The sequence below is a fragment of the Tupaia chinensis genome, unplaced genomic scaffold, assembly GCF_000334495.1.
Source record: "Tupaia chinensis unplaced genomic scaffold, TupChi_1.0 Scaffold000708_1, whole genome shotgun sequence".
Lineage (NCBI taxonomy): Eukaryota > Metazoa > Chordata > Mammalia > Scandentia > Tupaiidae > Tupaia > Tupaia belangeri.
The window spans coordinates 1,859,576-1,887,075 of NW_006160231.1; the positions used below are offsets into that span (position 1 = coordinate 1,859,576).

The 27,500-nt window shown below is 42.1% G+C and overlaps 1 protein-coding gene across 3 annotated transcripts in view; it reads left to right on the forward strand.

The window, feature by feature from the left end:
* Positions 1 to 257: 257 nt before the first annotated feature.
* SENP2 (SUMO specific peptidase 2) overlaps positions 258 to 27,500 on the forward strand; it is a gene marked incomplete at its 5' end in the record, with an annotated part of 44,515 nt that continues 17,272 nt past the window's right edge. The window contains 12 exon segments of one of the 3 annotated variants that reach the window (XM_027776696.1): positions 258 to 313; positions 2,440 to 2,573; positions 3,266 to 3,332; positions 6,581 to 6,671; positions 13,310 to 13,354; positions 14,326 to 14,494; positions 16,409 to 16,512; positions 18,948 to 19,042; positions 19,591 to 19,642; positions 20,755 to 20,818; positions 23,617 to 23,793; positions 26,039 to 26,170. In XM_027776696.1, coding sequence (XP_027632497.1) covers positions 258 to 313; positions 2,440 to 2,573; positions 3,266 to 3,332; positions 6,581 to 6,671; positions 13,310 to 13,354; positions 14,326 to 14,494; positions 16,409 to 16,512; positions 18,948 to 19,042; positions 19,591 to 19,642; positions 20,755 to 20,818; positions 23,617 to 23,793; positions 26,039 to 26,170 — 1,186 coding nt within the window. 3 annotated transcript variants of the gene reach the window in all.

Consider the following 27,500-nt stretch of genomic DNA (forward strand, 5'->3'; position numbering starts at 1 on the left):
ATTTTGGGTGTGCATACATGCTCTGGGTGTGTTTTTCAAGCTGCTGGGTCCAGGACTTGAACCACAGAGTTCACCCATATGGGGTTTGGCATCCTTAACCACTAGGTGACAGAATTTGCCCAAAGACTGTCTTTTAAGGCTGCTTATATTGTCACCTGAGGTAAAAGATGGCTTTCTTCAGGGGTCATCTTTCAAAGGAAATTATTTATTGTTTTAAAATTATTATATAAATATATATTTGTTATTTCTCTTTTTAGCTCTCCGTTTTCTACAGTGGATACTGATGAAATACCAGCCAAAAGACCACGATTAGGTACTGAATATACATTTGATTTTTTTTTCTATGCAAAGATATGTCATGATTTTTTCAATGACCCAATACTTCAGACCGAGTAATCTAGGTTAGCCTGAGCAAATCATTCTAATTAGTTGTTACTGATCACTCACCTTTATAGAAGAGAATAAAACTAAATTAAAAGCAAAAGGCATAGTAGAATACTCTAATTATACATTTCTGTTTCTCTGAAATGACCAAATTTAGATCTGCCTTTAGATGTGGTAGTTGAGTGGGGACAGATCTGTGTTAACATTTCGTTGAAATCCAGTGACTGCTTTTTGAGTATGTCTTAATGCTAAGCAGTGTTTTAGATTCTAGAGGGATTACAAAATGGGTAAGTGCTAGGGTCTCTTTATCAGGCCCTCACATGATTGTATGTTACGCGGGTATAAGACAAGCACAGAATGATACCAGTGTCAACGAGGGGATGATAAATGCAATCAGAAAGGTGGGAACAAAATCCTATCCCATTTTCAGTGTGTTTTCAAGCTGCTGGGTCTGAGACTTGAACCACACAGTTGGCCATTTGGGATTCAGCACCTTAACCACCATGCCACCTCTAGTCCTCTGCATCACGCTGAAGTACTTTTCCTCTCACTTAGAAAGCAGAGCAAAATGTAAATGCTATCCCTCACTGTTATCAGAAAGATAGCCTGTAATTCTCTCTGATTCCAAAAATTAGAAATAACTTATTTACAAACTGCTACTTTTACATAAAATTTCTTAGCAAATTCAGATTGGATTCTGCCTTTATTAGGCCATCACATCCTCCCCTTTTTTCAGTTATTCTCTTCTCTTTAGAAAGTTTATATTTTATATGTCTAGAGAACTTATTGTTTAAAAGCTGCCATTTTTCTCTAAAGGTTCTTTTTCTCTAAGGCAGAATGTAACTAAGATAATGTTCTTTTTTTTATCAGCTAGTACTTTAGAATACCCTTAATTAGCAAATGGTAGAAAACTTCCATAGGATGTGTAGGAATTGAGAAAGAGGTAGTGTGATAAAAGGAGGAAGTGGAGAAGGTGATGAAATCTCCTCCTCCCCTTATTTACTTATTTTGTAATCTTTGTCTTTTAGTGGCAGGGAGACATGAGTCTGAGATCTTCCAGCCCATCTTTTCTCTGATAGAAATAGCTGTATTTCATCATAGTATTCATTTATTTTTTTAAGGTTTATTTTACTTAACTTTATTTATTTTAATTTGACCAGAGAGGAACAGAGAAGAGAGAGAAGGAAAGTGAGAAACAAAGGCTCCAGGTCCAGGACTCGAACCAAGGTCGACCCTGTGGGAGTCCAGCACCTTAACCACCATGCTACCTGCTGGCCCCTCATCATAGTATTTAAGAGGTTCATATTTTGTACTTCACCTAGCCAGACTATCATAAGGGCTTAATACGTAGCTGTTTAGGGCAGCTGTATTACCTGTTTGAGAAGCAAGGACAAACCAGTGAATAAATGATAGAGCTTCCTGTAGGAGTCTGCTATACCTAGCACTTACACCCTGTGTGTTGTTTAATTATATCCTCATCTCTGGTAAAAATTTACATGTTCTTGAGGAATCATTGCTTAAAAGACTATTTTTGTGAATCAGCATGTGATTTGCTAAAGTGATGTTTTTATGTTTATAAAGCATTTCAGATATTAAAAAATAAAAAACAGGGCAGCTGGTGGTATGGTGATTAAGGTGGGTGGATCCCACATGGCTGACTGCATGGATTGAATCATGGACCCACAGCTCGAAAAACATGCTGGGCATGGAAATGCATGTGCCTAAAATCCTGAAATGAGAATGAAGAAGGGATTCCGGCATGATCATGCCCCTTGAGGGGTGCTTTCTCATGTTCTCTGTGTCTCTCTCCCTAGGAATACACATGCCCTCTAGCAAACTGAAAAACAAACAAAACAAAAACAGATTTAAAAAAACCCAAAACTACAATGCTAGAATTCTAGATTGTTAGAAAAAAAATTTTTTAGTGGTATCTTTTTATTTCAGTCTTTGAAAATAGGGCTTTTAATAAGAATAAAGAGATGTGCTTTCCACATATAATCTTATGTTTGCTGGACATTTATTACTCTGTATTTATAGTTTGTTGACATTTTCTAGATTGCTTTATTCACCAAGTGAAAACCAGTCTCTACAATGCTGCTAGCTTATTTGGATTCCCGTTCCAGCTGACCACAAAGCCCATGGTGACTTCTGCTTGTAATGGAACACGGAATGTGGCCCCATCAGGAGAGGTCAGTGGGGATGGGGCTCTCTTGAGGTTTCTGATCTTTGTGCTTAGTCATGAACATTAATTTTAGGGATAATCGCTATTTTGGAATTAATGTATCAATGAGTTATTTCTAGAAATGTCAATGTCTTTATTAGCTATAATATAAAGGTCAAGAAATTAGTGATTAAGAAACTAAACATCTAAAAAGTATTTGTGTCTCTACTATGTTATACAGTGGGAAGATGACATGCTCCATAGGCTAGGACCACATGGGAGGTCCAGGTTCAGTTCCTGGCTCAACGCAAAGGCCCAGCGTGGCGGCATGTATTTGTAATCAGGGAGGCTGAGGCAGGAGGATCGTGTCCTTGAGGGTGGGCTGAACGACATAGTGAGGTCCTTGGGTGTGCTGGGTGCACCTGTATTGCCAGCTGGGATGCTGAGGCAGGAGAGTCATGGCAAGACTGTCTAGAGAGTATCTATACAGAGTCTAATAATTACATTTGCTTCTGATATTTAAGTATGTATGAAGAACCTGGAATTGTTAGTTTTTTTACATCATTTTGTGAGTCTTGACAAACTAAACTTTGGTCTTATTGATGGTATCTGCTGTAAAAATGCTAAGAATATAACCACAATAGAGTGATCTTTTCATATTAGAAACATATTTGATTTCAAAATTTAGATGCTACAGAGGTGATTCTGTTTGATTTTAAGGTATTTTCGAACTCTTCATCTTGTGAACTGACAGGTTCTGGATCCTGGAACAACATGCTGAAACTGGGTGAGGTGGTCAAAAATATTTCTGCTTTCCACTATCACCTTTTGCCTGTTTTTCTTTAAGTTTTAAGAATATGAAAGAAAAACACCAATTTGGTGTGCTGGGTGCACCTGTATTGCCAGCTGGGATGCTGAGGCAGGAGAGTCATGGCAAGACTGTCTAGAGAGTATCTATACAGAGTCTAATAATTACATTTGCTTCTGATATTTAAGTATGTATGAAGAACCTGGAATTGTTAGTTTTTTTACATCATTTTGTGAGTCTTGACAAACTAAACTTTGGTCTTATTGATGGTATCTGCTGTAAAAATGCTAAGAATATAACCACAATAGAGTGATCTTTTCATATTAGAAACATATTTGATTTCAAAATTTAGATGCTACAGAGGTGATTCTGTTTGATTTTAAGGTATTTTCGAACTCTTCATCTTGTGAACTGACAGGTTCTGGATCCTGGAACAACATGCTGAAACTGGGTGAGGTGGTCAAAAATATTTCTGCTTTCCACTATCACCTTTTGCCTGTTTTTCTTTAAGTTTTAAGAATATGAAAGAAAAACACCAATTTGAGTTGGGATGAAAAGAAAGTTATGTTCTCTCTACCATTCCAGAAAGCAGATAACCTTCCTTCAGCATTATTGTCTTTGAATTTACTGTTGTGTTTTCTGCTTGTATTAATGTCCTTAATGTGACTTAGATCAAGATTTGTTCACTTAAAAAAAAAGTTTCTTGAGAACTTTGTGCCAGGCACTGTGCGTAGTTATCAGGAATAATAAAGTAATTCGATCTTATTTTTGCTCTTGAGGAGTTGGGGAGCAGCCTTAGGTTCCCAGTCCTCACGGTTTTATGAATTAGGGACTTGTAATGAAATCGGAATTATTGTATATATTATGCAAAATGCTATGGTGGGGAAAAGCAGGAAGAATACAGAATTCTGAGAAGTGGTTGTGATATTTGTTAGCAAGTAGGCTTGTGAAGTTTGTGAAGAAAGGGAGATACAGGGAAAATGAGCTTTAGAGGAGTTGTGAGTTCAAAAGTCAGAAGGAGAAGGAGCTAAGGAAATGATAAGAACTTCAGAGCTGTGCTTCTCAGACTTTTTCATGAAGTACCTCCTGTGACAGAAAAGAGCAAAGGCGAGTAATTGCATACTGCACTAGTACTAGAGAATCTAGTTCCAAAGGACTTGGAACAAAGATGGTATTTCTTTGAAGTATTATATTTTCTTTAAAAAGTTAAGTTGAATTTTATAATTGGCTCATATTGTTTGAATTGTTAAATTTTAAATACATTAAATTTATTTTTATTTAAAAAATTTTTTTGGAGAGCTTTTTGTTATAGGGCGCATGAGCTCACCAGAAAGACAGAGACAGAGAGACAGCGAGAAATCACCGCCTGGGGGAATGGCCACTCTGCAATCCCTTCCCCTCCATTCTTCTCTTGGGATCTTGTACATACACGCACATGCGCCTGGTGTGAGTTTAAGCCACCGGGTCCGGGACTTGATCCACAGTTGACTACATGGGAGTCCAGCGACATAGCCATTACACCAACTGCTGGTCCCCCAGTTTTTTCTTTTTTTTTAATTAAAATTTTTTTTCATGATAGAGCCTATACGTGTGCACATAAGAATGAGAGGAGGAGAGAGGCAGATAGAGGAAGGAAAGAGGAGGGGGAAAGGGGCAGCAGCCTCCTTGGGGCCTGCTCAGGCATCAGTCTACCTCCAGACCTTCAGCCCATTGGATCTTGACACTTGTGCACAGGCCTGGCATGTTTCAAGCTGACCAGGCTGGAGATTTGAACTGCGGTCACCACATGAGACTGAGCTTCTTCTGGGTACTATGTTACCTCTGCACCATGGAGCCTGCCTTACTATTAAAATTGACATGTAGGGCTAGCAGGTGGCATGGAGTAAGGTGCTTAATCCCATACGGCCAACTATACCATTTGGGTTCCAGATCCAGTGGCTTGAAAATCATGCTTGGCACATGCATGCATGTCCACAATCTCGAGAGGATTGTGGTGTGGCCATCACTCCAGGGGTTATTTTTTTTTTTTTTTTTTTGGAGTTTTTTTTTGCTATAGGGTACGTGTGCTCACCAGAAAGACAGAGAGAGACAGAGAGATAGAAAGTGAGAAATCACCCCCCAGGGGGTATGACCACGCTGCAATCCCTCCTTCTCCATTCTCCTCTTGCGATCTTGGGCACGCACGTACATGCGCCTGGCATGAGTTTAAGCCATCGGGTCCGGGACTCAAATTGTGGTTGGCCACGTGGGAGTCCAGCGACATAGCCATTACGCTAACTGCTGGTCCCCAGGGAGTGATTTCTTTCTTTCTTTGTTTCTTTCTCTCTCTTTCTCACTCTAGTAAGTGCACGTGCACTATAGCAAAAACTAAAAATAAAAATAATAAAAAAAAATCTTGTGAGTGAAGTGCCAACACTATATTTCTGTAGGTTTGTGTAGCTTGGTCGAGAAGCACAGGTATTTCTGGTGTAGGTCTTTCGTAGACAGGTCTACATTCTCTTACTAGAAATCCTTGGAGGCCAGATGTGTTTTGGGATTCAGAATTTTTCATATTAGATATGTTGTGTTTATTGAACATTTTATAAACCCCATTGGGATCTGGAGTAGAACTCCTAAGAAAACATGAATATTTCTGCAATTAAATAGTAGTCACATTGGGCAGAATAAATGAAGACTAGCTTGGTGTGAGTTCAGGTCCGTTTTAAGTTTTACTGCAGCAGACTGGGTAAAAACTGAGATTTTAACTCTGCATTTGAAGTCCTTGGGCTCAAAGCCCCTTTAGTAGCTTGGACAGAAGATATGGCTGATGAAAATTTGATTACCCTCTTTGAAGTACAGTAACCATCTCGTCATTATTGGGAGTGTCCAGAGAACTGGAGTAACACACGCTGGTTTTCATTATGAAATACTTCTATTTTCGTGAGAAAACTTAATTCGAACAATTTATTCGGATTAATTAAATTACATGGAGTTTGTAATCTTTGAGTTCTTCATGGCCTCTTGTCAGTCCCACCAAACAAAACTAGAAAAGCTTGCCAATGAATCATTGCTGCCTGTCTGAAATCAAAGGCAAACGGCTCGTTCCAAGCACCTTCTCCTTTCCTTTAGCTTTTATGAAACACCAGGCACTTAGATCTTCCATGTATACTGTGCGCAGATTTTCCTTCCTAATGCAGACTGTTCGGGTTTTTATTTCTTTTACAATTACAAATGCATTTTTAAAATAGGTAATAAATCTCCTAATGGAATCAGTGACTATCCGAAGATCAGAGTGACAGTAACCCGAGATCAGCCACGCAGAGTCCTGCCTTCCTTTGGGTAAGTGTTAAATTCTGTCTTCTGTAAATAGAAACTTAGCACTTATTGTTTGTTCTTTTTTTTTTTTATAAAGAATTATTTTATTTAACTTTACTTATTTATTTTAATTTGACCAGAGAAGTGAGAGAGAAAGTGGGAAAGTGAGAAAGCAAGCCACCAGGTCCGGAACTTGAACCATGGTCAGCCATATGGGAGTCCAGCACCCCTAGCTCTACCACACCACCTGCCGGCCCCAGTTGCTTATTCTTACTAGACATTCTCACTTTTGTTTTATTATATAATCTTGTTAAGTAAGTACTCTGGGGTTGTTCATTTGCCTAGCTAGTGAGAGACTTGAATTCAGGTGTGCGTTAGTTTTTCTTCTGTGTTATATGCCCAAATGTGATCTGATTGTTTTGGTGGTTCATTTTTGGCCAGAGGGAACATGAGCTTGCTAGAGAGAGAGAAACGCCTGTTACACTACAATCCTTTTTTCTCGATTTCTCCTTCCTGTTGGGATTTTGGATATACATGCACATGTACCTGGCCTGTTTTCAAGCTGCTAGGGATTTGAACTACGATGGTTATCTAGCATCAGATTCCCAGGGAATTCTTTCTTTGTACATGTACTGTCATGCACCCTGGAATGATTCTCAAGCCGCCAGGTCTGAGACTCAAACCACAGTTGGCTATGTGGGATCCAGTACCTTAACCTCCATGTCACCTCTGACTCTTGAACCTTTTAAAAAAGAATTAGTACTCACTTTCTTCTAAATTTTAAAAGAATATTGAATACAGAAAAGTACAGATATAGTAAGTATAGCTTGATGAATTTTCATACGCTGAGTATACCCATCAGTTACATGAAATGTTTTTTCTTTTTTCCTCTTTGCTCTTTCAAAAAAATGTTTACTCGGGCCAGGAGGTTTCACAATGGTTAGGGTACTGGACTTCCACACGGCCGACTATAGCTCATTCCCAGAACCGGTAGCTTACTTTCTCACTTTCTTTCTCTCTCGTCTCTCACTGGTGAGCGCATGTATCCTATAGCAAATTAAAAATAATAATAAAATTTAAAAAGTAAGTAATTAAAAAACATATTTTTACTGATTTTTTTTTTTTGCTATTATAGTTTTTAAATTGTAGGAATCTTCTCTGCTCTCACTGTCCATAGATTTTTTTCTTTCTCTAAACATCTTGTTCTTAAAAAGATACAATATTTTTTCCCTTATCTCTCTAACAGTGTTAATTATTTAAATTTTTTTCTCCCTTTTTCCTTTGAGTGTGCCCTACCGCTGCCTTTGATTATTTTTAAAATTGCTATCAGGTATACATAACTCACCAGAGAAAGACAGAAACAGAAAGAAAGAGAGAGGAAGAACGAGAAAGCATCCCCAGTGGGCCATGGTCATGTTGCCATCCCTTTTCCTCCATTTCTCCATCCTTTTTGGATTTAGAGCACGTTTCCACATGTGCCCAGTGTGTTTTTCAAACTTTTGGAGCTGGGATTTGAATTATGATCAGCCGTGTGGAATCCAGCTACCTTAACCACTAAGCTTCAGGACTAGCCAAATTTTGATTTTACTTTTTAAATAAAAATGCTTATTGATATATTATTTTTAAAAAATAATTAATTAATTTTATTAATGATTATTATTTTTTAATTTGACCAGAGACGGGGTGGGGGAGGTGAGAAAGCCAGCTGCTCGGTCTGGGATTTGAAGTGTGGTCAGCCATGGCCATGGAGTGCACAGCGCTCCAACCACCATGTCACCTTCCAAACCCAGAATCTTTATTTAATACGTGGTAGTCCCTGGCCGCCCATTTGTATCTAAGAACGAGGCCCTCCCTGGTGGTGCAGCAGTAGTGCAGCTTCTGCACATTGAATGAAGGTCTCGAGGAGGGTTAACATTGGGTTCCTAGGCTGACCTTGCTGTGCTGGGCATGCGTGCCATGCTCCTGGATGGCTGGGAAGGTGTGAGACACTGTTAGGGTTGCCTGTCTTTGTCTCTGTCTCCCATGAAATAAATAAACTTAAAAAGAAAGGAAGAATGAGACACTGACTAAATACTAGAGCCCTCTGGAATTTTTTTTTTTGGAGAGGTTTTTGCTATAGGGCGCGTGCACTCGCCAGACAGAGAGAGACTGAGAGACAGAAAGTGAGAAATCACTCCCCAGGGGAGATGGCCACACCGCAATCCCTTCTCCTCCACTCTCCTCTCAGGATCTTGGGCACGCACGCACATGCACCCGGCGTGAGTTTTAAGCCACTGGGTCCGGGATGCGAACTGCAGTCAACTACATGGGAGTCCAGTGACATGGCCATCACGCTAACTGCTGGTCCCAGCCCTCTGGAATTTGATAAATGGCTGTTGTTGAACTAGGAAAGAAAGTGCAAAGTAAGCCTGGAACCTCTTGTGCCAGAAGTAAAGGATGCTCAGAAATGGTGGGATATGCCAGCCCCACATAGGAGGAAACTTTGAAGGGCTGTCCCCAGCCAAATGGGGGACATTTCAGATACTAATAAATATTGAGTTAAAAAATACTGGGTTGGAGGAACCAGCAGTTAGCGTAATGGCTATGTCGTTGGACTCCCACGTAGTCGACTGCGGTTCGAGTCCTGGACCCGGTAGCTTAAAACTTACACCGGGCGTGTGTGCGTGCGTGTCCAAGATCCTGAGAGGAGAGTGGAGGAGAAGGGATTGTGATGTGGCCATCCCCCCTGAGGGGTGATTTCTAGCTTTCTGTCTCTCTCTCTCTGTCTGTCTGGCGAGCGCACGAGCCCTATAGCAAAAAACCTCTCCAAAAAAAGAAAAAAAAAATTGGGTTGGAAAAGTCATGACACATTTTGGTATAAAAACAAAACAAAACAATACAGCATGACATTTCCAACGACCGAATAAATATGTAGTGTGGGAAAAGAAAGACCTTTGTAGAATCATAGGTAATAAAAGCATGAAAGGAATGACAAGTAGAAAATCACTGTTCCGTAACTCTCTTAGTGGTAGTTGGTATGGACAGGAGTCGGCAGTTGAGCTGGAACTCCTATAGTAAGTTAATGATTGAGAACGTATGAGACATTTATATAAACTCCAAGTATCTCTCCTCAAATTACTTACTAATTTACAACAGGAAAGACTGTCCCGTTAGAGGAGACAAAACTGCCTGAACCTCTTAACCAGAGAGGATCAAAGTTAAATCCCCAACAGTGAAACAAATGTCATCATTGTCTTTAGAACTGTGAGGGGATTTCCAAAAATGTGTGGAAAAGAATGGAATTATTTTGGCGCAAAAAACTTTTCTTTCAAATCCATGCATAGCATTTTTGTAATATGCATTTTCCAGGAACTTTTTGAAGTCCAGCAAATGGCCCTGAAAAAGCCATCATCCATCATGGATTATACTTAATAGCATTCCTCTGAAATCTAGTCGTCTGCGTGTAAGCATGAGAAACTGGTTAAACTGGATTTAAGATTCATTCTATAAACAGTAGGCCCTGGGGGCTGGCAGGTGGCACGGTGGTTGGGGATGCTGGACTCCCACATGGCCAACCACGGTTCATTCAAGTCCTGGACCTTGACCTGGCAGCTTTCTTTCTCACTTTCTCTCTCTGTCTCTCTCTCTCTCACTCACTCACTCGTTCACTCACTCTGTCTTTCTCTGGTCAAATCTAAACAAACAGACAAACAGATAAAATAATTTTTAAAATAAAAAAAACAAGGGGTCAGCAGGTGGCGTGGTGGTTAAGGCGCTGGACACTCCCACATGGCTGACCGTGGTTCAAGTCCTCGACCTGGTGGCTTGCTCCTCACCTTCTCTCTCTGTGTCTCTATCAAAATAAATGAATGAATACATAAAAAAATAAATAATTATTTAAAAAAACCCAAAAAACAACAGACACTGTACTCCTCATTAAAAAGCTCGTGAAAGGGAGCCAGACAGTGGCATGTGGCGGTAAATGGCCTGCGAGGAGGGGGAGGCTGGTTCAAGTGCGCAGACTCCGAGTACGCTAGGCACACTCGCGCCCCTGCTCAGGAGCTGGTGAAGGGTTGGGTGGGTTGTGGCAAACTCTCTTAAGGGGGCTGTCTCTTTGTCTCCTTTCTGTCTCTCTTTCTCTTTCATGGGACAAAGAAAGGAAGGAAGGTTATAAAGCAATTTTAGATTTGAAGGAGTCTAAGGTACATGAAAACTATTAGGTCATCGGGAAAGTCATAATGTATTTTTCTTTGTTTTTTTTTGTTTTTTTCTTTTTTAAATTAATTTATTTTACATTCATTCACTGAACACCATCACAGTGCGTAATATATTTTTCTAAGTTTTCGTATGCAAAAATGCATCACAACTTTCCTGACAATCCAGTAAATGCAATGTGAGAATTTGGATTAGATTCTGGATGGGGAAAAATTTGCTAAGAAGGATATTTAATAGCTTCGGTGAAATTTGAACATGGGCTACCTGATCCATTATTGTATCATTGCTAAAGTTCCTAAATTTGTATTGTGGTTGTGTAAGAGATGTCCTTCTTGGGAGATACATACTCAAGTAGAGATAAACTTATTCTCTAACCATTTATTGCTGTCCGTTTCCTTATACATACTGCTTCAACTGCATCCTCCAAATTTTGAAATGTTGGTTTTCCTTCTCAGTCTTTTATTCACTTTCTAAATGCATATGTTAGTTTGCTGTAGGATACGTACACAGAGAAAGAGAGAAGGAAAGTGAGAAATAACCACCCCGAGGGAGACAGTCACGCTGCAGTCCCTTCTTCATCTTCTCTCTCAGGATTTTGGGCACCTAGGCACACCTGGTGTGCCTTTCAATCTGCGGTGCCTGACTTGAATTGAACAGTCGGCCACGTAGGATCTAAAGTGCCCCAACCACCACGCCATGGCTGGCTCCCAAATTCAAAATATTTTCAGTTTACGGGACCCTCAGGTGGCGTAGCTGTTATGTCGCTGGACTCCCACATAGCCAGCTGGGGTTTGAGTACCAGACCAGGTGCGTGTGCGTGTGTGCCTCTATCCCAGGAAGAGAATGAAGAAGGAGGAACTGTGGCATGGCCATCCCCCCCAGGGTAATTTTTCACTTTCCCTCTCACTGTCTTTTTCTCTTTTTCTTTCCAGCGAAAGTAAAAACCTCTCAAAAAAATTTTTTTTTCTCTTTTACTTTCTTTTTGACCCATGCTTATGTTGAAAGATAGAAGTACAGGGACCAGCAGGTGGTGTGGTGGTTAAGGCGCTGGCCTCTCCCACATGGTTGACCACGGTTCGAGTCATAGACCTGGTGGCTTCCTTTCTCACTTTCCCTCTCTCTCTCTCTCCGTGTCTCTCTCGGGTCAAATTAAAATAAATGAAGGCGTAAGTAAAAATTAAAATAAATAATTTAAAAAAAAAAGAAAGATAGAAGTACATTAATTTCCAAATATTTGGGACTTTCCAGATAGCCTTTTGTTATTTTTTTCTTTTTTAAATAATTATTTTATTTAACTTTATCTATGATACTATCTTTTTATTTACTTATTTAAATTTGACCAGAGAGGGACAGAGCAAGAGCAAGAGGGGGAAAATGAGAAAGCAAGCCACTAGGTAAGTCTGGGACTTGAACTGCGGTGGGCCATGTGGGAGTCTAGTGCCCTTAACCACCATGCTACCTATCAGCCCAGCTTTTTGTTGTTGATTTCTAGTTCACTTTCTTTTCTTTTTTTTTTATTGAGAGATTTTTTGCTATAAGGCATGTGCGCTCACCAGAAAACCAGGAAAACAGAAAGCAAGAAATCACCCCCCCAAGGGGGATGGTCATGCCACAATCCCTTTTCCTCCATTCTCCTCTTGGGATCTTGGGCACGCATGCACACGTGCCCGGCGTGAGTTTAAGCCACGGGGTCCAGGACTTGAACCGCAGTAGGCTACATGGGAGTCTAGCGACATAGCCATTACGCCAACTGCTGGTCCCTCTAGTTCACTTTCATTATGATCAGTGAATATACTTGTTTGATTTCATTTCTTAAAAATTCATTAATGTTCATTTTATGGCCTAGAAGATGGTCTAGTTAGATAATGTTTCATGTGTCTGGGAAGTGTTTTATGCTGTCAGTGGGTAAAGTGGCCTAAATGTCATTTAGGCCAAGTCAACTGATGTGTTACGGTCTTGCCAATTTTCTGTGTACCTATCAATTGATGAGTGAGGAACATTGGTTTCTGCTATGACTGTGAACTTGTCTGTTTCCCTTTCTAGTTATATTGAGTTTGCTTCATGTGCTTTGTGTCTTATATGCTGAAACTCTGTCTGGTGAATAACTCTGACCCAGATTCACCCCTTGTTATTATACTGTTTTTGCTTTATCATTCTGTCACATATATGTCATTTTTTTCTGAACCATTTGAGAGTAAGTCTTTGACTCATGCCCCTTTAATCTTTAACATTTGAATACATCTTTTTCTTTGGAATGAGGACATTCACTTATGTAATCATAGATTATGAAAATCAGGAAATTAAACATTGATATAATACAATACTGTTACATAATCTATAGGTCTTGTTTAACTTTCTCCTTTATAGCTTTTTTTTTTCCTAGTTCAGGATCTAGTCCAGGGGAAGATGTATATTGCATTTAGTTTTCATGTCTGCTTGATCTACTTTTTACTTTTTTTATTTTTTAGGTTTTTGCCATGGGATACGTGGGCTCGCCAGAGAGAGAGAGAGAGGTAAAGTGAGAATCTCCTGCTCCCGTCTCAGGGGGGATGGCAACACTGCAATCTCTTCTTCTCCATTCTCCTCTTGGGATTTTGGGCATATGTGCCTGGCATGATTTTCAAGCTACTGGCATGATTTCCAAGGCTTGAACTCAGTTGGCCTTGTGGCAGTCCAGCACCTTCCCACCAAGCCACCTGTGGGCCCTTTGATCTAGTTTTAATTATGAAGAACTCCTCAGCCTTTCTTTGTCTATAGTGGCATTGATATTTTAATTCTGCCTGATTATGCAATGTTTTTGTAGAATTACAGTGTCAGTGGTGGTGTATTTTTCTCAAGGAATCCCATCAGGAAGGGCACACTATCAGTATGTCTCATTATTAGTAACGCCAGGAGAGGCAGATTCTTTCAGCAGCATCAGTAACTGGGTAGGAGTTCCATGGCTTCAGTTAATTTATCAGCATGTGTTTATCGAGTGCCTTTTGCTTAGATCCATACTGAAGTATAGTGGTGGAAGGATGTAATCTCCACTCATGGAGCTGTAAGTTGGCGTGGGGTATTTGCATTAAATGGGCAACCATAGCCATAATTAATTCCAGTGGTGCCAGGTGACTAGAGGAAGTGAGCAGGAGAAGGGGTATGTGCGGCAGGGGAGTGCCATCTAGTTGAGGAAGTGAGCAGGAGAAGGGGTATGTATGGTAGGGGACCACCATCTAGTTGAGGTTGGGACGGCAGGCGTGAGAAAGAAGGCAGAGGCTTCCTATGGGCCCCAGGGCTGGAAAGACACCCTCTGTAGTGGAACTGCTGGGGCTCCTGTGCTCCATGGCCAGATGGAGCTTCCGCAGATGCCTCGCGCCCATTCTCAGACTAGCCAGGAGCCAGCTTAACCTAGGGCAGTTGATCACAGGATGGTGTGGGAGCTTGAATTCTGCAATTTAAGCAGTTTGGTGATTCTTTTTTTTTTTTTTTTTTCTTTTTCTTTCAGTTTTACTTTGAACTCAGAAGGCTATAATAGAAGATCAGGTGGCCGTCGCTATAACAGAGGCAATCCAGAGAGTTCCTTCACGTGGAAACCTCAGGAGCAGGCTGTACCAGAAATGATTTCTGAAGAGGGTGGCAAGGGTCTAAGGCGTCCCCACTGTACCGTGGAGGAGGTAAGCTCGTTTAGCTCGGTTTCTGCAAGAGCATACTCAAGGGTAGCTAGAAGTTTCCCATTTTCCCTTCCGTAACTGGCCCCGCCACCGTGTTTGACTCTTAACACTGATAGTGTGTGTATCTTTCTAGAGCTGGTCTACGTGTGTGTGTGTGTGTGTGTGTGTGTGTGTGTGTGTGTGTGTATATATATAAAATATAATGTAAATAATACACATATATGAGATCTAATTTATTTTCAAATATAGTTTTCACTGTAAGGAAGAAAAATGAGCATGTTATGAAGAAAAGAGATTATAGATTCTTCTCTGAGTGCCTGACTTATCCTAATTTGTTTCTCTTACAAACTGTAATAACTTAAGAGAAGTAAACACTACGCATCTCTGCCTTTCCCCTCCCCTCTCAGAGCACGTCTTCACTTCCCTCTGAGAGCTTCACATATTCCAAGAAATTTAAAATCATTCCTTGGCATTTTCTAGGACCATCAGTATTTTAACTTGCTAGGTGGCTTTCTGAGCCCCTTGTTTAGTTTAGTTCATCAAGGAAATACTTATATAAGCCCTAGGTACAATAGTCAGCAATTCAGAATCGAATAGAATGCGGTCATTATCTTGTAGGCACTTAATGTATAAATACTTGTAATTCAACAAATGTGCAGAGAGGAGGATGGACTGTAGCCCTGGAGGAAGCTTTAAGAAGCAGTACAAAAGGGCCAGCAGAATCCCACATGGGCGACTGTGATTTGAGTCCCAGACTGGACAGCTTGAAATTCACGCCAGGCATGCGAGCGTGTGTGTGCATGTGCCCAAAATCCAAGAGGAGAATGGAGGAGATGGGATTGCAACATGACTATCCCTCTGGGGAGTGATTTGTCCTTTTTCTGCTCACTGACCATCTTTCCAGTGAGTGCACATGCCCTATTGGAAAAACCTGAAAAAATTAAAAGAAGAGGTATAGAAGGTTTCAATCTGTAGATGAGAAATCGGAGACAGGACTGAGCAGATATCTGTGGGGTACACACACAGGCTATATCCTTGAAATTGGTAGGTAATGTTAGCAAGAATGTATTTATGGATTAAGTTTGATATAAAATAGAGGGAAGATGCCGAGTCCCGGATTTCAATCTTGGATAAGTATATATCACTGACCAGGATCCCCTGTGTGTCAAGGGGGATGATGATGACATGTTTGGACATTGTTTAAAGGGCTTATGAAATAAGTAAGACCTTTTCGACACTCTTGAAGACAGTTGAGGGTAAGTGTGAGAAAAAGGCAGAATTAAAGAGACGTGTGAGTCTTCTGCATATTGATCTCTCCGGGAAGGCAGGCAGTGTAAGAAGAGATAGGCCAAAGCCTCTAGCATGTAAGGTAGGCGGAAGACGGAATCATTTGCAATGAAGACGGAAAAGAAGAGAATCGGAACAGCCGTTGTCCAGGAAGGCAAAGTCGGCAGGCGAGATGCCAACGAGAGCAAGCACCGTGAGGCCGAGGATGTGTCTTACCTGTTTAATGTAACCGTAAAAGGGCGTCGGTGACTTTGGGGAGACCAATTCCATTTTGAAAGCAGAGCATTCTAAATATGTAACAGGATTCCTTGTGAGTTTTTTTTTTTTTTAACTCAATTCAGTTCAACCCAGTTCTGTCAAAAAGTCAGATGTCACCAAGATCCAGCAGATGACGTAGTGAGTGAAGTGCTCTAGAGGGCCAGCTGTCCATCTAAAGATGACAGCAGCAGATGGTCAACTCAGTTTTTCAAAATGAGCCAATTTTTGATTTTGAAAAATTTTTAAAGTTGGTAACTCAAAGAAATTAAAAAATACTGTTTTGGCATGTAAGACACATTAGTGGGCTGCATTTGACTTCTTTTTATTATTTAATGTGCTAGCACTTAATCTAACATGGTTCGTTTTATTTAGGGTGTTCAAAAAGAGGAAAGGGAGAAGTACCGAAGACTGCTGGAGCGACTTAAAGAAGGTAGCCATGGCAACTCTGTCCCACCTGTAACTGCACATCATCACAGGTAAGACTGAGCTAACAAGATAGATGCTTCGTTTGGTTGTGGAGAGGGATTGGTGGGAAGGGCTTTGTTGGAAAAAGAGGTTAACACCGAGAGAACTAGTCCTGTAATTTGCCTGAATACTGTATCTTGTAATGGATTATATATTGGTTTGTTGGAAAAGTCATGATATATTTTTCTATACTAAAATGCATCATTGGGACCAGCAGTTGGCATAATGGCTATGTCACTGGACTCCCATGTAGTCGACCGCGGTTCATGTCCTGGACCCGGTGGCTTAAAAATCACGCTGGGCACGTGTGCGTGCGTGCCCAAGATCCCAAGAGGAGAACAGAGGAGAAGGGATTGAGGCGTGGCCATCCCCCCTGGGGGGTGATTTCTTGCTTTCTGTCTCTGTCTGTCTGGCAAGCGCATGCGCCCTATAGCAAAAACCTCTTCAAAAAAAAAAATGCATCATGACTTTTCTGATGACTCAACAGAACAGTGGTTTTACAAGATAGAATTTTCTGTTAAGTTTAGAATCTTTTATTCAAGTGAATTCTTACCTGAAACTCTGATACTGAAAAGCCGATCACTGCTTGAAGTAGGGCTCCCAGAGGCCAGAGCATTTCCTTAGCCTCCCTAACAATTTCCCACAGTCTTTGTCTCTCTTCCTGCCTCTCCCTTCTCCTTATCCTGCACACCTCTTTCCCACTTCCCCACCCAGTCTCTTCTCTCTCACTTCCTCACGTTTTTTTTCCCCCTCTTTCCTGGCTTCGTACCCCCATTTCTTCAGAGTCATCACCGTTTGAGGCATCTTACTAATTATATTAAGTTTAGCACAGCTGGAAGGCACCTACTTGAGAGATAAAATTGCAGCTATCTGCACTGTAAGACAGCTTGTTAATGAAATACTCTAAAGATCTGAGCAAATGCATGAGAGTGGCAGTAGAGGTGATGTTTAGCTTTGTGTTTGCGTGTGAAAAGGGGGTGAAAAGCATGTGAGCTTAGGTACACTTGATAATTCTAACAAGTCCTGTAAGAATACACACAGAGAAGGAGCCAGCAGTTAGCATAATGGCTGTGTCGCTGGACTCTCATGTAGTCGACTGCGGTTCGCATCCTGGACCTGGTGGCTTGGAACTCACGCCGGGCGCGTGTGCGTGCGTGCCCAAGATCCCGAGAGGAGAATGGAGGAGAAGGGATTGCGGGGTGACCATCCCCCCTGGGAGATGATTTCACGCTTTCTGTCTCTATGTCTCTCTGTCTGTCTGGCGAGCACACGTGCCCTATAGCGAAAACCTCTCCAAAAAAAATACACAGAGACCATCACTTGGCATAATGGCTATGTTGATGGACTCCCATGTAGTCTACCATGGTTCAAGTCCCAGGTCTGGTGGCTTAAACTCAGGCTGGATGCGTGTGTGTGCGTGCTCAGGATCCCAAAAGGAGACCGGAGGAGAACGGATTGTGGCGTGGTCATACCCCCTGGGGGTGATTTCTTGCTTTCTGTTTCTCTGTCTCTTTTTGGGGAGCACTTGTGCCCTATAGGAAAAAAACAAACAAACAAAAAAAACCTCTTCAAAAATAAAAAAAAGGAATACACAGAGATCCCAGAAATTATGTAACGGAAAGTTAAAGTAAAAAAAGTCACAAGATTAGCTTCTTAATGCAGAAATAAAAAAATGATCTGAGAGCTTCAGTTTGGGCTGTGAACATAACTTCTGTTAGAACATTAATATTTTCTCCATTTTGATTAACCACTGTCAGAAGTAGTAGTGTGCTTAATGGAATCTTGGCTTTGCAATATTGGCAGAATCCTCAAGCTGTTTTGCTTTTTAATGTCCGTGCCTTTTTTTTTTTTATTTTTTTTAAGGTTTTTGCCATAAGGCATGTGCACTTGCTGGAGAAAGACAGAGAGATGGATAGTGAGAAGTTGTCTCCTAGAGAGGATAGCCACGCCGTAATCCTTTGTCTTCCAGTTTGCTCTCCAGATTTTGGGCTTGCACATACATGTGCTTCCTGTAATTTTCAAGTTGCTGGGTCAGGAACTTGAACCTCGATCATCCGTTTGAGAATTCAGCACCTTAACCACCACGCCACCTGTTGCTTTTAATGCATTGTATTAGGAACCATTTAAATATATCATTTAAAAGCTTTTATCTTTTAATTTGAATATCATCACACGGAGGTTTTTCTAGTCCAGGTGGCTCTGGGAATTGCGAACCTCCGGGTTTACAAAGAGAAACTGGAGGGTAGGTCACGTGGCTGAAATACTGGGATCAAGATTAGGTTCCTCTTACCCTAGTCCTGGATGATGCTGTCTCCTCCTCTTCACTGTAACTTTATGTTACACGGTAATCAGTAACCCCTGTGGGAAGAAACTTGCCAGGCAAAAAGTGAATATTCACAGTGACTTCCTTTCGTGTCTGATCTTCCTCATGTTTTGTGTTTTTAAGTTCTCAAAGAAGTCATATGGACCCATTAAAGACCAGAGGCTGGGGGGAAGAGCAGAATCACGGAGTCAAAACAACTCAGTTTGTTCCAAAACAGTGTGAGTTCCCGGTTAGCCTGTCTTCATGTATGACTGTACGGTGCGTTAGCGTGTGCGCGTGAAGTTGGAACTTGACATACAGGGAAGATGGTGTACCCAGCTTTGAAGCATTGTCTAACCTCAAGGCATTGACTGGGTTGTGCAGCACCAGGAATTTAGTACCAAAGCTGTTTCAGAGCGAAGTAGCTTCTTAAAATGCTTCTTTAATTATTATTCATAAACAAGTATTTTGTAGTATAAAGTTAATTTACTTGTATTTATTGTATTAATTTCCTTATATTTCTCCGCTGTCTGTCCATTAAGTGACACTCAATGATAACTGAGCAGATAACAGTCAGTTTTCACTAAAGGCTTTATTTAAAGGACAAAGAGATTTACTCATTTTTAGAAACTTCGTTTGTAAGGAGACTAGTATACTTGGATTTCACTTTCGCATTTTAATGTAAATGAATGTTCTGAACCTTTGGAAATGTAAACTGGAAATCTAGCTATATAATTTATTAGGAAAGGAAAGGAAACATTTAACCTTTTCTTTATGCCCCTCACAGATAGAGTTGTTGAAACAAGGGGACCTCTATGTCCAATACGAAGTGAAAAGAGGTACATGGCTCAGTTCATTCTAAGTTTTCTTACTCAGTGTCTTTATTTTAAAACTGTCACTTTTACAAATGACTGGGTCTGAGGACTCGTGAGTTCTCTTCATCTTTGATAGCTGGTCAGCGAAGATGGAGAGTAAGTCACTGTGTCAGAGTCCCAACTCCTGTGTGGGAGGGTGCCACTCACCTCGTAGGCATCCAGGGGTTGGGAGAGGAGCAGTTGCTTTGTTCTTGTGTTTAAGTTTTTCTTTATATAGGTACATGCTCTGAACAAAGAGAGACAGAGAGAGAGAGAGGGAAAGTGAGAAATCACCTCCCAGGGAGGATGACCATGCCAGAATCCCTTCTCCTCCATTCTCCTCTTGGGATTTCAGGCATGCATGTGTAGGCACCCAGTGTGGTTTTTAAGCTGCTGGGTCTAGGACTTGAACCGTGGAGTTGACTTTGTGGAATCTAGCCACCTGCTGGCTGAAGTAGGTGCATTTTGATAGGAGTGTGGGTGGGGTGGACATCTCTAGTCATCTCTGTCTCTAATATAGGATCACTGGGGGCAGTTCTGCATGCTTTTGATTTTGGATGATAATTAGTTTAGAGCAGAGTTTTTGACAGTGGCCCATGGGCCATCTCTCCCTAGCCATCTGTTTTTGGTAAGTAAACTTTTATTGTTCATGTTCGTTCATTTACCTCCTATCCGTGGCTGCTTTTAAACTTCCATGGTAGTGTTGAGAAGATGTGACCAAGTCCATAAAACCTGCAGAGCCCAAAATATTTACAGTCTGTTTTTTCTAGAAAAATTGGCTGGCCCTTGGTTTGGAGGATTATAGAAACTCAGGGCAATTTTTGTTTATAAATTATTAAATCTTATTTTCACAAACCTAATCTGTGTCAGGTTAAGTATCATCCAGCAAAAGTCTGTAACCTGTATTTTTTTTTAAAAATTATTTTATTTTACTTTATTTTAATCTGACCAAGGTGGGAGGGAGGAAGAGAGAGAAAGCGAGAAAGCAAGCCACCAGGTCCGGGACTCTAATCACAGTCAACTGGACTTAAGGGAGTCCAGCGCTCTTAACCACCATGCCACCTGCTGACCCCTGTAACCTGTATTTTTTTTCCCAGATGTTCAAAGGGGAAAATTTCTGATACAGAGAAGACAGTTGGAATCAGAATTGAAAATGAAGGTGTAAGTAGAGACTCTGGTTAAATTTTTTTATCTATTTACCCTTTTACTAGAGGACCCTGGAAAGGGGGACATGAGAGAAGGAGAGGTTCCAACTGTTAAGACTGTGACTTAAGACAACCTTTCTTCTTTGTGAGACTTTGACTTCAGGCTCAGTCAGAGCCTAAGCTGTGGCCTTGCATATTTGTTGCCCACGACCACCTGTGGCATAGCTGAGCAGGGCAGCTCAGCCTACGCGTGGGCAGGGGGCAGGTATTTGAAACCCAGTGAGAGACTGCAGCCCCCTCTCCCTGCCAAGCCTGGAGCCTGCTGTCGGGGACCGTGAGGAAGGCCTGGTAACTGGCGGTTAGCTCTAGGAAGGAGTACTGGCTAGCTGTTTGGAGTCTAGTGTGCTTCTTGTCCAAGCTCTGTTTATACGTAATCTTCCTTAATCTTATTTATTTTTTTTAAGGTTTTTGCCATAGGATGTGTGTGTTTACCAGAGAGAAACAGAGACAATGAAAGACAAAGTGAGAAATCACCCCTGGTGGGATGGCCACACTGCTATCCCTTGTCCTCCATTCTCCTCTTAGGATTTTGGGCACACATGTGCAAGTGCCCAGTGTTATTTGAAGCCTCTGGGTCTGGGACTCAAACCACAGTCAGTCATGTGGGAGTCCAGTGCCATAACCACTGTGCCACCTGCTGGCCCCTTCCTTATTCTTAAAAAAAAAGGTTTGTTTTCTCTTGTTTTTGCATTTTTTGCTGTAGGGTACATGTGTTTACCAGAGAGAGATAGGAGGGGGATGTGAGAAATCACCTCCCTCGACCTGGGGATGGCCATATGCATTCCCTTCTCCATTCTCCTCCTGGGATTTTAGGCGCACATGCATACATACACATATACACAGCATGGTTTTCAAGCCTCTGATTGAGAATTTAAACTTGGTAGTCGGCTATGTGGGAGCCAGCTACCATAACCACCACAGCATCCACTGGCCTTTTCCAGTTTAACTTTTTTATTTCAGTTTTTTCCTTTTGGCTATAGGGCGTGTATGCTCCCCAGAGAGACACACACAGACACAGCAAGAGGGAAAATGAGAAATCACCCCCAGAGAGGATGGCTATGCTGCAATCCCTTCTCTATTCTCCTGGGATCTTGGGCACGCGTGCACACATGCCTGGCATAATTTTCACGTCATTAGATCCGACTCAAACCGCGGTCGGCCATGAAGAAGTCTAGCGACATAACCACTGTGCCATCTGCTGGTCCCCCAGTTTAACTTTTTTTTAAAAGAATTATTTTATTTAACTTTATTTATTTTTATTTATATTTTAAAATTTGACCAGAGTAAGAGAGAGAGAGAGAGAGGGAAAGTGAGAAACAATCCACCACGTCCAGTACTTGAACCATAGTCGGCCATGTGGGAGTCCTGCACCCTTAACCACCATGCCACCTGCTGGCTCCTTAACGGTTTTTTTTTGTTTGTTGCATGCGCTTGCCAGAGAGAAACAGAGACAGTGAGAGAGAAAGTGAAAAATCACCCCCCCCACCCCCCAGTGGGGATGGCTACACCGCAGTCCCTTCTCCTTCATTTTCCTCTTGGGATTTGGGGCATGCATGCTCACACCCCTGGCATGATTTTCAAGCCACCAGGTTTGGGATTCGAACCACAATTGGCCAAGTAGTACAGTGATGTAACCACTAGCCATCTGCTGGTCCCCTAGTTTAACTTTTTTTTTTTGGAGAGGTTTTTTGCTATAGGGCGCGTGCGCTCGCCAGACAGAGAGAGACAGAGAGATAGAAAGCGAGAAATCACCCCCCGGGGATGGACACACTGCAATCCCTTCCTCCTCTATTCTCCTCTCGGGATCCTGGGCACGCACACACACACACCCGGCGTGAGTGTAAGCCACTGGGTCTGGGACTCGAACTGTGGTCGACTACGTGGGAGTCCAGCGACATAGCCATTACGCCAACTGCTGGTTCCCCCTAGTTTAACTTTTGAAAAAGTACTTACATTTTACAGAAAAATACACAGAATAAAAGAAATAGGATTATGTCAGCATCCCAGAAACTTTGGTAAGACCCTTCCCTATCATCATCTTAATGCCAAATTGACGCCATTTAGTAGGGCAGATTATTTTAAAAATTAGGAAAGTTCGGGGCAGTCAGTAGCATGGTGGTTAAAGTGGCTGGATCTTACATGACTGACTGACCAGTTCAAATCCAGGACCCTGCTGCTTGAAAAATACCCTGGCGCATATGTACGACCAAAATCTGGAGAAGAGAATGAAAGAGCAGGGACTATGTGACCATTGCACCCCGCTTCCCCCAGGGGTACTTTGTCACTCTCTTTCTGTCTCCTTCTCTCTGTCTGTCTGCAGATGCACGTGCCTGATAGTTAACTCACAACAGCAAAGATGAGCTGAGATGCTTGCTTTCAGTAGAAAGGCAGCAGGGGTTTTTCTCCAGTAATGGGGTCATAGATCAGATTTTTTGCCTTTTTAAACTTTGCAAAATGTCTTTAACCACATTAATTTTAACTGGGATAGAAGAACTGAAAATACTTTCCTTGCTACGTTCAGGTCGAGTGGTGAGTGTTCTGTTTTATGGCTTGAAGTGAGTGATCTGAGCTTTAGATCTAGAGCCTTTTTCTGTTTCCCCTCTCAGGGATGCACAGATACGCCAGATCTGCTCTCCCTGGGGAGTGACTGGTTCTCTTTCACTTTCCTAGCACTGCTCTGTATTCCATGTGTGACATGTCTTATATTTGTGAGTTCAAACATGTCGGTAGAACACAGGAACTGTTTTTGCTCAGAGGCGGGGACACCAGTTGGAGCCTGACCTCTCAGAAGAAGTGTCCGCCCGACTCCGCCTGGGCAGTGGGAGCAATGGCTTAATTAGGAGGAGAATGTCCGTCCTCGAGACAAAGGAAAGGAACTGCTCAGGCCAAGAGAGGGACCGAAGACCAGAGGACCTCCTTGAGCTTACTGAGGTACTGTTCTTGGATTGCTCAAAATAAGAGGCATGTTTTAACTATTCTGTTATTCTAAGCTTGAACGAATGCTTTGTTTGGGGGACTTTTTCCAGGCTAGGGATGACTGTACAGGGAAAAAAGTAAAATACTCACTTTGGTACAGTGATCATTAGTGATCCGTGAAGGTGGCCTAAGGGATCAGATTAATGCTCGGCAGATGTGAGTAGAGGTAATTATCACATAAACAATATAATGGGTTCTTTGTAGATTCTTCGACATTTCAGATACGTTGAGTTACATACTGTGTATTGTATTGTACTGTGGGTTTGGTATTAGGAGTAAGTTTGTTGGTTTTTTCGTAAGTGATTATAGTTTACTAAAATATTCCTCTTGCTGATTACTGCATTTGAAACACTACAAACTTACAGAAAAGAAGGTATATGAAGATAAAGTTCTCTTTTTTAATTACCAGAGGGAGTGTATACAAGACAGAGAGGGAGAGATAGGAAGCACCTGTGAAAGGGGAGTGGACATACCACAGTCCCTCCTCCTTCATCTTTCCATCCTTTCAGAATTTGGGGCACACACGTAGATGTGCATGGTGTGTTTTTAAGCTGTGAGGGCTGGGATTTGAACTGCCCTTGGCTATATTGGATCTGGTTTCCTCAACCAGTAAGTAGGGGAACCCAGCCCTTAAGTTCTCTTTTTCTTTCTTTTTTAATTTTATTTTAGTTTTTAGGATTTTGTCCTGGGGTTCATGTGCTACTAGAGAGAGAGAGGGAGAAGAAAAGTGAGAAATCACCCCCCAGGGGGAGATGGCCATGCCTCAGTCCCTTCTCTGTTTCTCCTCGTGGGATTTTGGGCACGCATGTACACACACCCACTGTGATTTTCATGTGTCTGGGTCAAGGACTTGAACCACATTTGGCCCTATGGGAATCCAGCACCTTAACTACCACACCACCTGCTGGCCTTAAAGTTCTCTTTTTCCGTATGAGCATACACCCTGGCTCCCTCGGGTCAGTCCTATCCAGTGAATATCTTTTTTTTTAAGGAGGGATTTTTTTGCTATAGGGTGCGTATGCTTGCTGGAGAGAGACAGAAAGTAGGAAATCACCTCCCGGAGGGGTGGCCACACTGCTATATTTTCTCCTCCGTTCTCCTTTTGGGATTTCGGGTACACACACGCGCCCTGAGTGAGTTTCAGGCTGGGTCCAAGACTTGAACCGTGGTCGACTATATGGGAGTCCAGCGACATACCATTATGCCATCTGCTGGTCCCTAGTGACTATCTTTTGAGCACTTACTCTGTAGTGGGCATGCAGGTGGAGAGAAAGGACTAAGAAAGCAAAAGTAGAGGAAACAGTAGTAAAAATGTCGATGAAAACCCCGTCTGGTCTATAGGTTCATCTGTGGCATATGTGCATGTACCTGTATAACTCCCTATCATCTGTTCAATAAGCCCTCTATTTCCTGTTTGTTCTCTTTCTGTCAAAATGGACAGTCTGCTCTTTCAAATGTCCTCAATTTACTTTTATCTTTTTAAATGAGGGAGAAGGAGCGGAAGTGAGTATGGAGGGGGGAGAAGTGCTTTGACAGGATCTCCACACCACGGCCCTCCCGCCCTGCCCGATTAGCTGGGACCACAGTGCGTACCACCACCCAGCCCGCCCGCCTTTTGAGGCTGGGTTGGGAGGTAAGCCCAGGCCTCCCACAGGGTTCCAGCCACCACACAGCAGTGCCTTTCTTTCCACTGGTGCCACCACAGCTGGGCCTATTCAATGTTTCAAATACAAATTTAGGAAGTAAATCAAGATTTTAGTATTGTGGAGGGAGCAAAGGCTAAGGAATTACATGTGCCTGGATTCAGATTTTGACGCTGCCTTTAATGACATGAGTTCGAGCATGTGACATAAATCCGGGAGTGTCAGTGTTTTTTTCTATGAGATGGTGGTAATACCTTTCTCACAAGTCAGGGTTAACTATGTGCTTCAAGCGTCTGGCACCATGCTTGGCGTACAGTGCTCAGTAAAGGTTGTGGAGTATTCCAGACCATACTTTAGAGGTGAATGTCCTAAATAAATTACTGTTTCCAGAAGTGAATAATTGAACCAACATTCGGTAAGTGTGAACATTCTATACTGCAGTGTAGTATGCCTTCGATAGTACATTTTTGTCACATCAGATGCTGCAGAAATGCAAAGCATGTTTCAGTCTTGGACTTCCATGATTCGTATTAAAGTAGCATCCCCTGGACTTCCAGGACATGGAGAAGGAAATCAGTAATGCCCTAGGGCATGGCCCGCAGGACGAGATCCTGAGCAGTGCTTTCAAGCTGCGCATCACTCGCGGGGATATCCAGACCTTGAAGAACTACCACTGGCTCAATGATGAGGTAAGTGTCCCTCTCCTGCCTCCTTTCTTCTTTAAAGCTTACTTAAATTTCTTCATATGAGAGAGCAAGCGAGATTGGGAGACCGAGACAGGTATCCTGGATGGGTCCTGCCATGCCATGGCTCTTCACCAGCGTTCCAGCCAGGCCGTGCCACAGGCAGGCCTGTGGGCATGCTTGGCATGTTCCAGCCAGGCTGGGCCACAGGCAAACCTGTGGGCACACTCGGCATGTCCGGGCTGACCAAGTGTCCAAGCGCAGGCCTTCTGCCCTGGCTCTAGCATCCCGTAGCGGTGCCATAGCAGTCCATTCTCCCCTTTGACAGTCACTGTGTTTAACTGTTCACTCTTTTCATTACCAAAGTGAGTTTTACCCAGTCATAAGGGGTTGGAAAGGCAACCTTTAGTTTTTTTTTTTTTTTAATAATTTTTTATTTATTTTATGTATTATTTTGCTTTGATTTAACGAGAGAAAGAGACAGAAAGTGAGAGAGCAAGCCATCAAGCCCGGGACTCGGACCATAGTTGGCCATGTGGGAGTCTGGTGCCTCAACCAGCACGCCACCTGCTGGCCCCTAGTTGGTTCATGATAGTGCACACGTGTGTGCACTTGAGAGGGGAGAGCAAGCACCCTCCAATGGGGCCTGGCTGTGCTTTCATCTTCCCCTCTAACCCATCCTGTCAGGGTCCTGGGCACACTCATGTGCGCCCTGCATGTTGCTACTGGAGCTGGGACTCTGCCCTTCATGGGCCCCACGGGATCCAGTTCCTCTACACAGCACTTACATGCTGCTGTGGGGCTGGCCGAGACGTGGGTGTTTGTATGTGCTTACGTTATTTGTAATTTTTTTTTTTTAATATTATCTAATACCTTATGATACGGCATCTTTTTTTAAATTTCAATTTATTTATTTGCATTCATTCACTGTACATCATTACAGCATACAAAATGAGATTTTCCATCCAGAGTACACTGTATATTGTCTCAATCAAGCACATCAACATACATGTTACTGTCAACAAATGATCTTCCATTTCTTGTTTTCTGTATGTTTTGCTTCTTTTTCTCCCATCCTTGATTCCCTCCCTATCTCTTACCTTCTGCCATCTCCCACTCTCCTCCCACTGTCTTTAGTATCTGTGTTTGCTTTCTATACCGTTTTCCCCCCACATTTTATTGAATCACCAAAGACCCTAGTCAATCCAAATACCCTCATAGCAAACACAGGTGACACATACATTTCCATGAACACAAGTCTAACTTTACGCATCCTATAAAGTAAAACCTAGCTGGGGCTACATATCCTACTGCAGTCATTGAATAGATACATTTT